The 16,312-nt window shown below is 41.2% G+C and overlaps 2 protein-coding genes across 2 annotated transcripts in view; one reads left to right on the top strand and one right to left on the bottom strand.

Moving 5' to 3' along the window:
* The window catches only part of ANO3 (anoctamin 3), a 279,163-nt gene that overhangs the window by 191,297 nt on the left and 71,554 nt on the right, over window positions 1–16,312 (top strand). The window contains exons 13-14 of the mRNA XM_054725150.1: window positions 769–903; window positions 6,861–6,957. Of these exons, the coding sequence (XP_054581125.1) occupies window positions 769–903; window positions 6,861–6,957 (232 nt within the window). The remainder of the gene's footprint in view (window positions 1–768; window positions 904–6,860; window positions 6,958–16,312) is intronic.
* On the bottom strand, window positions 8,920–13,078 carry LOC103292746 (E3 ubiquitin-protein ligase BRE1B-like). The gene has a single exon (XM_054724943.1). It carries the CDS (start codon window positions 13,076–13,078, stop codon window positions 10,055–10,057), a length of 3,024 nt encoding a protein of 1,007 aa, XP_054580918.1. The 3' UTR covers window positions 8,920–10,054.

The following is a 16,312-nucleotide window of genomic DNA, read 5'->3' on the forward strand; positions in this document are numbered from 1 at the left end:
CTTCATTTGATCCTTCCTGTGGTGAGAGCTAGTAAAACAAGACACGGTCCACTTCTCAGCAACTTTCAGTCATGGGAAGGGGAAGGACATGGAGGAGTGCTGGGTCAGAGCCATGCCGTGTATAAATTTAGGACACGGAAACATGGCTGAGGGCGGGACATCTAACCCAGGGTTGGAGTGGAAGTCAGTGATATAAAGTGAAGGGTAAGTACAAGCCAGGCACAGGACAAAGGTAAAATGTAATATTCCAAAGCATGAACCAATAAAAGAATCATGTGCTGCTGAAACTTCAGACTTGAATTTCGTTGATGATGATGTGACATAATTGTGCAGATTGTGTGTAGCATAAGGGAGTCTGGCCAAGGGTGCTAATGGAATTGTTTCTGCTCTCCCCATCCACCTACAGAGGAGACTTTTTTCTAATTTATGCGAGAGCAATATGGTGTGGCACAGATATGTGTGTGGAAAACAAAAAGGGTTCCTTCTAGGAGGATGGAGAAAAGCAAGAATTTGCTTGTAAAAAGCTTTATGAACCATATTAAGTTTGACACAGAAATAAATATATTTTATAAAATTGTTGCTATGAGGACAATGTTTAAAGATAAACAATGTCACCATTATTAGAATCATTAGCAACCATTAATATTAGGATAACCCAGGTGGAGCTACCAAGGCACTGGGCTGGAAGCCACAAGTGTCATCTGAAATTCTGACAAGGTGTAGTGTCACTTATGTTGCCTTAAGCTAACAATTTGCTTTCTCGTGCAGGCTGTATTTTGGTGAGAAGATTGGGCTATACTTTGCGTGGCTGGGATGGTATACTGGAATGCTGATTCCTGCAGCACTGGTTGGCTTGTGTGTTTTCTTCTATGGAATATTTACAATGAATGCAAGTCAAGTAAGGTAAGCTACTAACAGACTTGTTGAAAATTGTTAGCCTTTCTTCTCATTGGACAAAAGCTTTATGATAATGCTGACTATAAAAACAAGTAATGGTACTATAATTTATTGCTGCTTTTGTCGGGTTTTGTTCTTTGTTTGTTTGGTTGGTTTTGGTAGGGGAGCATCACAATAAAAAAGGTAATTTCTCTACTATTGTTAAGGGTGGGTTGCCCTCCTGTGGCTGGCGGAAGTGGGCTTCTTGGGGTGCCACGGGAAAAAGAACTCCCTGAGGCTTCCCTGGGAGGATGGGGGATCTTGAAAAGCTTTATTGATGATGTAAAATTAAGGAGGTTTCCTTCCATGGTCCCATTTCCCTGTCTCAGCCTTATCTTCAGCAGAGCTAGGATTGAAGTCACTGCCCAGAGTTTCCACTCCATATTAAAGCTCAATCCAGTCCAGCATTTGGCCAGGTTAGCTTGTGTTCCCAGCTGCAGTCCATTGCGTTTGGGGTCTACATGGCTAAGGGCCACGCATCTACTAAGGCCAAATGGTGTGCTAACCCACACGCCAGTGCGGGTCATGGAGCAAGGGAACAAGAGCACAAGAGATCAGGAGCAGAACAAGAGAGACAGAATTCTTAGTCTGAGGATTTTAACCCTCCAAGATTTTGCATGCTTGCAGTGGCTCTAGCCCCTAGCCAAGTATCTTTTTCCCAGGTTAGACTCACAGGCAAAAGCACCTTCCATACATCACTTTATTGCACATGCGCCCATCTATCTCTTTGTTTGATTCCTTACCCCAGTGATCTGCAGGGAATGGACAGATGGTTCCCTAGGGAGCATGAAGTTTTAGCTTCCTGGTGAAGCTGCCCAGATGACCATGCTTATAATGTCTGGCCATCCCTTTGCTTTCTTTCTATTATTAATATTAGCTAGCTAATTACGACAATAACATTGTTATATGAAAATTATTTTGCATAAGCCGTAAAATTATTTCTGTGTATGTCAAATTTTTCTTTCTAGTATATGCCACATAACAATTCAATAATGCAGTAGACAGTTATGTAATTTATATTTGCATAGCATTTGGAAGTCTTGAATGCCCTCTTAAAACATTAGTTCAAATAATTATATAGTTACAATCCTTTTATCACTTACAGTATACAAAGACCTTCCAAATATGTTGTTTCATTTAATATACCCTTTTCTATCAGCCTTTGAGGTGAGTATTCCTTTTTGCTGATGAGGGAATCTTACATACTTAAAGGTGACTAAACAAAATACTCATCCCACATAAGCCTTTCTCTAAGCAGCCTGCTCTCCTGAGAACAGAAAGTTGCTTTCTACTCTCTTCTTACTCTCTAGGAACAGATATTGTAGTATTTTTGCATCAACTTAAGATATCCAGATAGAAGTGAAATAAATCACACATTTATCAGAATAGAGATTCTTTTGTTAAAGTTGAATGACCCAAGATTTGGATATAGGATCAGTACATTATTATTCAGCAGAGGCAACAGTCACTCTGGCACCAAAGACTCTCAACAGCATGTTCTTCTTCATATATCACAAGGATATCATTAAATCCAACCTTATGTGGTACAATTCAAAACATGAAAAAACACTTCTTTCGTCCAAAGCTCAGCACTTTTTGTTGTTGTTCCAACTTTTAATCATGGCCTTGGCACTGGGTAGTAATCAGGACAGTTGAGGGAATCATGACAATTCATTTCCTTGATTTTTAAAAAAATATGTATAGAATGGTCATAATATATATATATTATGACCATTCTATACAGTTTCCCTAAAAACAAAGTACTTTCTTTGTTCTAGAGATGAATCCTGCTCCACAGCCAACTTCCTTGATTTGGTATCTCAGCATGAAATCCAAAGGATAATTAGCATCAAAACAAACAACAAAAAAATCACCTACTGTTCCAAAGCATTTCATCTAGTCACAGGTTTATTTCAGAGTTTGCACTATGGAAGATAACATCTTCCTGTCCTTCCATTTATTTAATCACTATCTTAGAGTTTTCTGTGGCTAGATCTTTCACCTCCTACATTAAATTTATTCCTAAGTATTTTATTATTTTTAATGCAGTTATAAATGGGATTTTTTTCTTAATTTCTCTTTCTGATAGCTTGTTGTTAGTGTATAGGAACATGTGATATTTGTATATTATTGATTTTGTATCCTGCAACTTTACTGAATGTGCTTATTAGTTCTAACAGTTCTCTGGTGGAGTCTTGATGGCGTTAGAAAACAGTTTTTAAAATGAATTAACAGAAAGAAAATTATTCTTAGACGACCTATTGTTCAAGTTGATTCAATGGGTACACATTCACAAGGTTTTATCACGCTATGTGGACTCCCCCATCCACCCCTCCAAACCTGAAAATGAACAAAAGGCGATGAGAAGAATAGATTTGCTGTTCCTATTGATTCATGTACCCATGGGGTAAATTAGGCCTCTTTTGTATGAGGTAAATATTCTTTAACCGTTAGTACAAGGAGTGTTTTAAAAGGCATTAGCAAACTTTTTTCCTCAGTGCTTTATGGTGTTATATAACTGCTACCTCTGTCACACTGTAATTAAGATCCTGTCAGACTTTCTATTCTAAATCAAGATAAGCTTCACTGAATATCTTGACTTTCAAAATTTCATAGAGCTGAAATTTTCCATTCAAGGTGTCAGTTGTGGTTAAGTTGTAGGTGTTATCACTGCGGGTGTGTGAGAATTCAGGGCTTTTATTTTGTATTGCTTTGTTTTAGTATAATTTTTAAGTTCTTTTTTGTTTAAAATGTCAAAAAGCTGAGGATTTGGTTGTATTTATTATGTTCCTATCAGCTAAGTTCACATAAGTTAAAGTCGTATTTCTTAATTGCCCTGCAGTAGAATTATATAACCAAGTTGTAGATGTATTTGTGTGTGTGTGTGTGTATACATATATATATAATATATATTATATATATTACATATATAATATATATTATATATATATTTACATGTATATGTTTACATGTGTTCATTGCTCTTATAGAATGAAATGTGGTCTGATTTATGCATATGAGAGGACATATCATAAGAATATAAAAATGAGCAAGCAGGTGGATATGGCCTCACGCCCTGGGTTTCAGGTCCAGAGCAAAGAACAAAAACCCCAACTTCCTAGTCCATTCTTTCCCCTTTGGCATTAGAATTTACCAAGAAATGTGTGTGGGGCTCAGTACCGACCAGCTTTTCAAAAGCAGCTGAGTTCTAAAGGGCCTCTCAATCTGTCTCCTGACAAAACCCTTAGCAACAAGGGTTTCTTTCATTTATTATGTAATATCCCAGTTAGATATTATCTCTTACTAGAAATAAAGATATTGATCCTCAGAGAGGTAAATGACTCGGTCAGGGGAGGCAATGGTCACCCTGGCCCTAAAGGCTCTTAACAGCATTTTCTATTTAAAATGGGCAGCTCATTTTCAAACCTCTATCTAATATGTTTTTAAAATTGTAGATCTATCCTCTTCAAAAATGTTTAACTGCAGCCCTGGCCAGGTGACTTAGTTGGTTGGAGCATTGTCCCATACACCAAAAGGTTGTGGATTCGATTCCTGGTCAGGGTGCATACCAGAGGCCACCATCAATGTTTCTCTCTCACATCAGTGTATCTCTGTATCTCTGTTTCTCTCTCTCTCTCTCTCTCTCTCTCTCTCTCTCTCTCTCTCTCTCTCTCTCCCCCTCTCTCCTTCTCTCTCTCTCTCTCTCTCTCTCTCTCTCTCTCTCTCTCTCTCTCAATCAAAATATGTAAGTCACATTACAGAATTGTTAACTGTGGGCACACATTGTAGAGCAGATCTCTAGAACTTACTTATCTTGCATAGCTGAAATGCTATACTTTTGCACAGCAATTCCCACTTCTCTCTCCCCCACCCCTTGGCAAACAGTATTCTCTGTTCCTATGAGTATATCTGACAATAGATATTAAACAAAAGAAAGCCATAATTCAAGGGCTGGTTTACATTATCCTGCTCAGCAAAAGAAATTAAGAAACACTCATGCTGGCACTCTTCCTCCCTCTAGTGGTGAAGTAAAATCAAAGAAATTCCCCATAGTCTCAATAAGGCTACAAATTACATTGTCAAAAATTGTTTAATATTTTTTATTACATATCAAGTTAAACTTGAGCATGTTATAGAAAATGATTTTAATGATTCTGGAATTAAAAACAGGATTCATTCTTATGGCTTGGATTTTAGACTTGGTGCTTTTGTTTGACCATTTGGAAGATGAGGAAGATGACATAGTATAAACCGACTTTATAATACCATCTTAGTATGAGATTTTAATGCAGGGCATATCATGTCGTTCTTGAAACACAATGAATTATGATAACAAGCCCATTTTAATCAAAATTTCCTTAAAGACGTGTGTTAATTCTTATTTGTACAAATGTGTGGTATTACTAAGAGAAGATATAACCCTCTTGTTCTTTGGGGCTTTTAAAATGTCTTATTTTACCTGTTTCCTCCTACTTCATATAGACATTCTGATTACTAGAAATATGATATGTGATCATGGGAGGATTATAGTGTATATGAGACTCATTGCATCATCATCATCACTAATAAATTGGTTTTTGAAAGGAAAATTCCTTTTAATATAAAGCAAATATATCCTTCTTTTAGATATATTATAGTTGATGGAGAATTGGACACAAAATCAGAAAAAAACTAAAGTCTGTCTCCTAACTACTTATTGTTAGCTGTATGACCTTGAGAAATATCAGTTTCATCTCAGTTGTGGGGATAATTATCCTGGCGGGAGATTGCAGTGAGGACTAAATGTAATGGACATGAATTCATCTCTGCTCACGGCAAAACACTATATTACTATATAGTATTTGTACTTGCTATTTATTCTTATTATGGCTTGAGATTATACATATTCCACACATGAAATTCACATTAATTGTTTTGCTGCATTTGAGTGTGGACATTTTAGAAAATTGCCGTTCTTGCTGCAAACACCAATTAAACTTTTATGTTCAGACATACATTCAAAAGCCTTGAAATTACTTTCATTATTTCCAGAGCAGATTTACTTCAAGACAACTTATTCAGGGATACTCAGTGGGAAAGAACCATGCATGACAGATAAAGGCACAAAACATCTTAAAAATAGGTTACTGTAAACTCTCAGGCTGTGAGACTTTTGAGAAGTTATTCTTGATGCCCTACTCCTGTCACAAAGTCATCTATAATATATGCTGAGATGTTTTTAAAAGTAGTGGCATAAAACTGAATAGACAGATATTATACAGTTATATTCTAAGAGAGAATATAACATATTTCAGTAAATAAAAACTGTCAGTTCTGCATGACAGTGTGTGTCAAGGTACACAGAAAGAAGGGGAGTGGAAGGGAGGGGAGGGAAGGGGAATCAACTCTCTCAAATTTCCAGTGGACGTGATGCACCGATTTACTGCAGTGGATGTTATGAAGTTGTGTGAATTATGGATGCTGTTCATTTTGGTGATTCTAAGGCAGCAAGATCCAAGTGAAAGATAGATTTGAGAAATCAGAATAGTTAGATTTGATTCCAACTCAGCCACTTCCAAGCCTGTGAACTTGGTTAAAATTCCCTTGGGTATTCCTCACAAAATTATCCTGCGTGCCATGGCATCATGTGTAAACGTGTTTTTGTAACAAGGAGCCACAACTGTCTCCCAAGTATAAAAATATGGCCTATGATCATTGTATTATCTGGGTGGAGATATCTAAAAATAAAGAAGCAAACAGAAACTTCTTTATCACAAATATCCTAAAATTCAAGTTGGAGCCACAGTTTTCAGTTCTTCTGCAGCACCACTATTTCCATTTCTTTTTTTCTGTGTTGCTGCTTCCCACAGGATTGACTGTAGGAGCTAAGCACCTTCCTAAACATGAAGCTTTATGCTTTCTTTTTTCTGCTTTGATTTCTCCAGCAAAGAAATTTGCAAGGCTACTGAAGTCTTCATGTGTCCTCTCTGTGAAAAGAACTGCTCACTACAGAGACTCAACGAAAGCTGTATCTATGCCAAGGTGAGTGTGGACGCTCACATTCTCCTTCCTGAACTCTAGGTAGGAAAAAGTCTTTCAATGAATGGCTTTATAGCAAAGTTAATTGTTCCCAAAAGTTTTGACAATCCATATAATTGACAATGGAATAAGATTTAACTTACGGCAATTACAAAATGAGTATATTTTTATTTTAAGTATTATTGTCTTCCTTTGTTTTTATAATTCATTATTGTCATCATCAACACAGAGTTTCTCTTGGAATTATATCATCAATGTCTAGATTTTTCTTAGGAAATTATTAATTTTATTACTAATGATTGCATTTGAATCTTCCATTAAGTCTCATGAAATTAAAATACTTCTAATTTTACAGAGAAAATAAATGAAATAGCATACCAAAAATTTTCAAATTGCTGTCTCATAGAGTTAACCAAAGGTGTTTTTTTTTAAATTCCTTAAGTCCAAATAACACCCAGAGCAAAGAAATCAGAATCTTTGGGTTTGGAACCTGAGCATCAGCATATTTAAAGCTTCCCACCCAGGTGATTCTACTATGCATACAAGTTTGAGAAAATGAATCTCAGTTATTTATGTATAACAGTTTTATTAAATTATAATTAACATATAAAATGTACATATTTGTAGAGTATAAATGGATACATTTTTATTACATGTACTAGTATGCACCTGTGAAATCATCACCACACTTGAAATAAAGAACATATCCATCACTTCCAAAATTCCTTCAAGCACTCAGAATCCCTGCCTCCCAACTCCACTCCTATACTCAGGCAACCAACTGCTTTCTGTCATTATAGATAAGTTTGTATTCTCTAGACATTTATGTAGATGGAATCATACAGTGTGTGATTTTTCTCTGCCTTCTTTCCCACAGCACAATCATTTTGAGATTCATCCATGTTGTAACATGTATCAGTAGATTATTCCTCTTTACTGCTGAGTAGTATTGCATTATAAGTCCATACCAGAGTTTGTTTATCCATTAACCTATCAATGGACTTTGGAACTGTTTTAAGTTATTATCATTTTAAATAAAGCTGCTATGAACATTTATCTATCTACAAATCTTGTTATAGATAAGTATTATTTCTCTTGGGTAACTCCTTAGAAGTAAAAATAGCTGGTTTATAGAATAGGTAGACATTTAACTCTCTAAAAACTGCCAAACTATTTTCCAACATGTTTATACCATTTTACATTGTTGCCGGCAGTGTATGAGAGGTCCAGTTTTCTATATAATCATAAACCCTTAGGATGGGCTGTCCTTTTAACTGTTCTAATAGATGTCTAGTGATATTTCTTTGTAGTTTAGTTACTTGAAAAAATTCTGAAGATTTTTAAGATCTGTGACATGGACATATAGCAGCGCTCTAACACTATTCCCATAGCAAAAGCAAGATCTTTCTGTAGACTCTACTCAATTTCTAAAATATACTTAGTTTTGAATTATTTTAAATCTTCCACAAAGATGTTTCATTTTGGGAAGCATTTTCTCAACCTTTTTTTTTTTTTTTTTTTTGCAAAAACCAATTGTGTTAGAATTATTAGATGTATTTACACATGTCTTAGCCCATGCATTTTAAAGACATATAACATACTTAGGGACACCAACGAATTCATTTAGGTTACTTACACTTTTACCTGAACAGATCTAAGGAAACACACTGGCTTTATCTGAGCACTAAATATAAGAAACATCCACACATGGCAGAGTGATAAAATGAAGAAACATTCCAAAGACTAAGGGGCTTTTGTCATCACGTAGTATCTATATCCCTCCTTTCCCTGATAGAAAAAAAAAAAAGTATGTTTAAGGACAGGTATGACTCATAAAGAATTCACTTAATAACTATTATAAGAAAGGTGGAAAATGGAGCTTGCAGAGAAGAACATTGCCTTGTGGAACAATACAGAAATAAAACCCATCGGGATGAAATATTTGTCTTGTATTTGTTTCTCTGGCTAAAATAAAATGTAGCTACTTCTTTCACACTTTAAAAATCAGAATTATGCTTCCTACATTGGATGCAAATAAACATTTTTTAGGGTTAAACATTTATTTATAATATATAACATATACAAAACATCTCTAGAGCAGTGGCTGTGGGTCTGAATTGACCCTTGAACCTGTCAGCAGCTCTACCTTGCAGGTCCCACCTGCTGCCCCCAGAGCCCAGAGTTTGCTTGGGCAGCAGCATAGCAAATATTGCAGGTACAGGCTCAGTCACAGGGTTAGATGATCTTCTACCTGTAATGACTGAAAGTTGGCCCAACTGCTAGTCTATCCCTTCCCCTCCTGGGAAGTTTGCCTCCACTGCAGTTAAGGCTACCAGAATGAAAGCAGGGTCAGGGCTGGGGACTCACTGGAGACTTGCTAAGCATAAAGTGGGGGTAATTGGCTTAGGAGAATAGGTATTCAGAGAGGTCTCATTACATTAGAAACTGATGATCTTGGTTCAGCACTCCCAAAATAAGGACTAGGTGACTGCAGCAACCATAGAGCTTCCCAGAGAAAGAGAACCATACCCCCTGACCCTCACCACCACCACCCGTATCCCCCCATATAGAACATAAGCCCTTATCACAAGAGCCAGACCAAAGAGCCCAGGGAACTCCACAGACAGGGAAACCTTGCCCAAGCTTGGAGGTCAGGGAGTGAAGACTCCCTTGGGCTCCAGGGTCTAGTCTCAGAGCAAGGGGCTGGGGACCTGGCCCATCCCTGATCCTCACTTGTGAGTGTGTAAGCAAGTAGTCAGCCTCCTCTTTCATGGAGGGTCACTTCCTGAGGAACTTCCCCCTTAGGGTTGGGATGGGCCTGTGGAGACAGAGAAGGGTTTGGGCCAGCTTCCAGGAAGCTCAGTTGGATGCTCTGGGCCCATTTAATATCACATAGCATATCTTTCCAGCAGAGGAGGTGCCTCAGCTCTGACAGGGAAAAAGGTGGAACTTGGCTGATCTCACTCCCACTAGCATGTACTAGGAACCTCAAACAACTAGATGGGGAGGGGCTGGGCCCACAGGGTCCAGAACAAAAGGAGGAACTTGGGGCACAGCACCTAGGGTCCACAGGTGTCCCAGAGTTCCCTGAGTTACAGGTTCAGCTGATGTAGATACGGTGGAAGTCATGGGCACCAAAGGCCACATTGCACTTGGGGCACTTCCTCTGGCGGGCCTCATAGCGGCTCTGCACACACTCGAAGCAGAAAACGTGGAAGCACTTGGTAAGCACTGCATCCTTCTTGCGGGTGTTACAGCAGGGGCAGGTCAACCGCGCCTTGTACTCCTTGATCTCCTCCTGGAGGATTTCATCAGCATCTGCATAAACCTCCACCTTCCTCTGCTTCTCCAGCTTGCGCCGCAGCCGTGAGATGTCCTCCTGAGCCCTCTTGAGGTTGAAGCTCTCTTTCTCTCGAGCAGCACGGCTCTCTGCCAAGCAAGGCTGGCTCTCTCGCAGCCGTGTCTGCACATGCTCCAGCTGCACCTTCAGGTCTTCAGCCAGCTGGGCTGCTTCCACAGCCTTCCTCTTATTGAGCTCCAGGGCCTGGTTGCATAGCATCAGCTCCTTTTCCACACTTCCAAGGCTGCCCTGCAAGGCCTGCTCTTTTTCCTCCAGCGTCTGCATGGTCAGCAGCTGGGCATCCACCTGAGACTTGAGGCAAAGAACCTGCTCGCCCAGCTCATCCCTCTCCTCTCGCAGCAGCTTGTGAATCTGGTTGGCCTTGATCCGCTCTGACATCAGCTTAAAGTTGGCATCATCCTTTTCCCGCAACAGTTGTAGCAGCCGCCTATTTTGCTCTTGCATGTCCTCAAAAGCCTGACCTGTCACATCCATCTCTGACAGCAGAGCCTCCTCCTCCTGCTTGGTGGCAGCCAACTTGCGCTGCAGATGTTCTATCTGCTCCTCTGCCTGCCGAATGCGCCGCAGGGCATCCTCATCCGCAATCTTCTTCCTCTCCCTTTGATCCCTCTCCTCCAATTCCCGGATGTGATTCCGTAGCTCATTGACCTCGGCCTTGGTCTTGCATTCAGCTGCCATAAGCTGCACCTTATCTCGTTGCTCCTTAGGCACTGTTTTGTACATGTCCAGCAGCAGCTTCATCTCCTTCTGGCTTTCCTGGGCCTTCTTGAGCTCTGCTCGGAGACATCTGAGGAATTCTGACTCTTTCCTCTTGGGATCCTCCACCTTGGCCTTCTCCCGATCAGCTCTTGAATATGCTGAGGCCATAGATTGGGGTCCCAGGCCAGGCCCTTCCCACTCCTGAAGCTCCCACTGGGGCCTGGGCTCAGGTTCTCGGACCCAAGAGGAGGGACCTGGGGCCCCAGGAGTTAAGGCCTGGGCATCTTCCTCAAAGGGAACCAGTTCCTCTGTCTTTGCTAAGGAGGTAGTCATGGTGGCACCAGGCATTGAAACCATCTCCTTTCTGCTTTCGTGGTCACCAATAGGGCCTGGGCCACCCTCTTCTTGCCCTGGGTCTTGGGCACTAAGATCAGAGTCCTCGGGGATAGAGTGCATAGAGCCACTGGCCTGGGCCTGCAACTTGCCAATCTCTGCCTGCACTTCCCGCAGCTTCCGTTTGTATCGCTGGGCATCCCCCTTTAGCTGGTGGTTGTGACTTTGAAGGCTGCTGATCAGATGGCGCATCTCACGGTTGATGGGCCCTGCCTGCTCGTTGGCGGCCAGGTTCTGTTCAAACTCGATGCGCAGCATCTCATACTCCTTGCGTACCTGGGCCAGTGTGTCCTCCATCTGGATAACCTCTGTACGCAACTTCTTCTGCAGCCCCAACTCATCGCTCTCCAGGTGCTCAATGTGCATCAGGTGTGAGTTCTTGGTGGCCAGCAGCAGTCCCCGGGTTTCCTCTAGCTGTGTCTTCACTTGCAGAGACTCATTGTAAAGCAGTGAGAACTGGGCCTGCAGCATTTGGTACTCCTCTGTCTCCTGTACCACCTCCTCAGGAAGACTCCGTAGGGCCACCTTGAGGTGCTCATTGGTCCGCACAGCCTCCTGAAGTTCGACCTGTAGCTTCTCCAGCTCTGCCATGTGGCTGTTGGCCAATAACTGGTTTTCCTCTAACTCCGCATTCAGCATCTCAAATTTCTGCAGGCTGAGTGTGATCTGGCCTCCCTGGAAACCTGAGGAGCTACCAGATACATAGTAGCCAGAGTTGAGCTGCTCCAAGGCCTCTGCCAGGTGCTTATTGAGCTTTTCCTCACGCTTGTGCAGCTTGTCAATGTCCCACTGCAGGTCCTCTACTGTTGTCTCCATCTCTAGCACTTTGGTCTCTGCCGATGTCACTTTATCCTGGAGCTCAGAGTACTCCAAGGAGATACAGTGGTGCTTCTCCTGTAGCTGGGTGGCCAAGGCCTGAAGTCTCCGGTTCTCACAGCCCAGCTCCCGGGTACGTGCCCGAGCCGCCTCACTTGGCTCCCTTTCCCTTCGACTGCATACTCGCTGACAGAGTCCTTCCACCTGGCGCTGTAGGCGGTCTGAGACCTCTACCAGACGGGACACGGCTGCCTTGGAGAACTCCATTCGGCCCTGCAGCCCCACCTCCTCACTGCTGCTGGCGCCCTGTTTCACCAGGAAAGCCAATGCCGGCTCACTAAGTGGGGGCCGTAGCTGCACTGGCAGGGTCTCCTTCAGTTCTGATGTCGGCCCCTCCTGGGTCCCACGTACCTCTATTCCTGAAGACAGCTCCCACTGCTTCTCATGGTGTCGGAGAAGGGCTTCCACAGTTACATCCAGCTGGGCCCAGTAGTGATTGACAATGAGGAGTGTGGCGTCGTCTGTGGCCTGCCGCTTTTCCAGCTTCTCAATTCGTTCTCGGAGTTCATCCTCGCAACCCTGGCGCTGTTCCAACCGCTCTGCTAGTTTCTTATTCTTGAACCGCAAAACCTTCAGGTCCATCTCCTCTGAGAGAGAGATGTCCCCAAGACGAATGGGCTCTCTAAGCGCGGTTGTGGCCTTCTCCTCGAGGCTCAACTTCTCGGTGGGCCCCAAAACCCACCGTTGGTGGGCTGGCAAGATGGCGGCACTTCCGGTTATACATGGCACTTCCGGCCACCCGAGGCACTTCCGGCACTTCCATCCCCAGCAACAGGAGCAGCCCGGCGCCGCCATCTTGGACTTCAGCAGACATCAGCGCCCTCAACATTCTCTTGTAATATTAGTTTATATAGTTAAACACCTAGAAGTTACTTGATGGGCAATGCCAGATATACGGGAACAGTTTTTGTTTGTTTTTTGTTTTTTTATCAAAGAAACAAGCCAACCAATGTGGGGTTAGGATCACTTAGCCATATCATCTAGGAACTTGTTAATTCCTCATGGAATCCACCCTCACTTGTGGCAAGTAATAGGAAAGTAAATCTGCCATGTTTATTTCTTGGAAAGTATGTGTATACGTGTAATTACTCCCTTAATAATTTCAAGGATGTGTTTCATGAAAAACTGGTCCCTTCATGTGATAAAAATGATATGTAAGTAATTAATGTTTTCCTTGATGATTGTTTTCATTTTTAACATTTAAAAGTATGGGACTTGAGAAACGTTGGCAATTAAGTCAGTCTGTGATGTTTGCACACTCATTTAAAAGCACCTGACATCACACTGTCAATTTCCATTATGCAAGGATTTTAAAGTGAAATCATTAGATAGAAGGGTCCTGCATTGTTTTATCATATAATTCTAAAAATGAGTCAACCTTTGAAGTGAGCTTTATTCATAATAGTTCTTAGTTTGTGCATGTGTCTGTGTGTGTGTGTGTGTGTGTGTGTGCAACAAACATTTATTCAATAACTAGTATGAGCCTCAGATCATATATGACAGTGAGGCTACCACAGAAATAGGACAGAGGTTGGTTGTTCTTAAAAAAAAACTTTATGGAAGCGTCAGTATGCGACTCTACATCAGAATCACCAAGAATATTTGTTTAAAAAGCACATTTAAGGGCCTCAAGGCTAAAGCTTAGAAATATGCATGTTAACAAGCAATTCAGGTGATTCTGATTCCTAGGAGCACATTTAAAAAAGATACTGCCCTAAATAAGTCATGGGTTGGGGGAGGGAGAAGAACTAATGAAGTGTCCATGTTTGATGTAGCTTGTGCCCAGGTCCAAAGGCTGTGGGTACCTATACGGATTTTGCCCTATCTCAGAATTAAGGACTGAGGAGGTCAGAGAAGCCCGAACTCCAGCCTAAATTCTGACTCCCTACTCCCAGCCCCGTCTCCTGGAATAGCCTGCCTGGCCCACGGGTTTGAATCTGCCCAAGAAGGCACCTTGTTCTCAGCCCAGAGGGCCTTTAATGGGGTGTAAGTGGCAGTTTCCAGAACTTGCTGTTATTCTTAACCCATCAAACAATTTTAGAGAGAAATCTAGCAATTACAGTAGAGGAGATGTAGACTTTATGCTTCCAACCTAATGTGAAATTTATCTCCTTAAACAATGCCCACATTTATTGATTTCTTGCACTCAGCTCTCTAAGAGAAATAAGATGTTAAAGATAATGGAGAATTTGTGCTTAAACACAGCTTTCTTGAAGGCTTAGTTTGCTTCTGTCTTCATATATCATTTCCACTCACATCAGCAGTGTTGAATAAAATGTTTGTTCATAGGTCCCTCTATGCATAAAGGTAAGCTATTTTTCTGATAAAATAATTCATTGTAAATATACATTTATAGATTGGAAAAACCTATTTTTTTTGCTTTAGAAAAGTCTATTATGTTGCTTTGGGAATTTTCATTTTATTTCATCTGGAGTTTTCTTTTATTGAGAAAGTATTCCTGTCCTATTAGGCATAAGACCTTTTCCCCCTTTATTCTGCTGCCAAATACCCATGCTCTAACCTGAAGCCATCCCGTCTAGACTTGATGCTTCCTTTTCCCTCTTCCCCAGTTTTATTCATCAGGTCTTATATCAGCATTCTAAATAAATCCCTTAGCACTTCAAGCTTTAACTGCAGGCTTCTAATTGCTCTTATTGTCTCCATTGTCTCCCATATCATAATACATCCTGCATGTAATAGCTTAGTGGCTCTACCACAGTGATTTTACACTTTTACTGTCCTTCTTAGGGCAAGTTCTGAAGTTTTTCCTAACTTCCATTCTACCTTTACCTCCCATTACATGTATGCACTCTCACATTCTATGAATGTTACAAGTATACCATGCTATGTCTTATGGTTATACTAGAGGCTCAGTGTACGAATCCAGATTTGTGCACTGGTGGGATCCCTCAGCCTACCCTGTGCCCTCTAGCAATCTGGGACTCCTTGGGGAATATTGGGGGCCTGGTGCATGGATTTGGCCCAATCCCCACAGGCCAGGCCAAGGGACCCCGCAGGTGCACAAATCTGTGCACCAGGCCTCTAGTATGCATATAAGATCTTTTGTTAATCTCTTCCCACCCTTCCCCCACCCCCTTCCCTCTGAGATTCTTCAGTCGGTTCCATGTTTCTATGCCTGTGCATTGAGCATCTGCCCCCTGATGGTCAGTGTGCATCATAGCTACCAGTCAGATGGTCGGATGGTCACTTATATATATAGATTTCTAAAAAAGTTAGTTTTAATTTATTGAGTTAAAAAATATCTGAGATGTGTAAACAAACTTATCAAAATAAATGAAAAGTGTTTTCAAGAAAATGTTGTATAGACTATGACAAGTGGTGGCCATGCAACCTGGTTGTTGCTAAGTATGGGTTTTTATTTGCCACTTCTCTAAAAGCCATTATTAGTGCCTTTAAGTGCCGTTTTGTAAAGTCTCTGCTCTAACACTCAAAGAGGCCATTCCCTGCAGTAAGTCTGTTGATAAGGGAGAGCAGACAGCTGTTGAGCTGTGTGGCAGCAGCAGGTGTCTCTGTGGGATGCCTCTGGAAACAAAAAAGCTGGATTCTCCTGGTGGGTGTAATTTTATGAGCTCTGTAGGAGAATTTCTTTATAGTCCTTTTCTCTCCTGTACATAATATGCACCAGTGATTGTTATGAAAACCAATTTTTATAGCATTTTTAGAAATTCTGAGCCTTAACAATCAAAGAAGTTTTACAGCTATTAGGACATCTTGCACCTACCCACAAGCCATCAAAATTAGCACATCTTTTGTATACTGATGTTTCCAGTGTTGCTGCATTACAGGGAATAAGCACATCTTTTGTTGAGCAGCCTCTGAACTATAGACTGCAAAGAAGATACCATTTTATTCCCACTTCCCTTATAATACTAGTAATGTCATTTAGTCCCTAACTAGCTTCTCTCTCCCGTGAGATTAGTGTCCTTGTTTTCTCTATAGATGCTATAGTATGTATTTGATGGCCAAACATGTATTGTCTTGACTGTATACATTTAATCGCTATCACTA

The sequence above is a fragment of the Eptesicus fuscus genome, chromosome 13 (assembly GCF_027574615.1).
Source record: "Eptesicus fuscus isolate TK198812 chromosome 13, DD_ASM_mEF_20220401, whole genome shotgun sequence".
In the NCBI taxonomy this organism is placed as follows: Eukaryota; Metazoa; Chordata; class Mammalia; order Chiroptera; family Vespertilionidae; genus Eptesicus; species Eptesicus fuscus.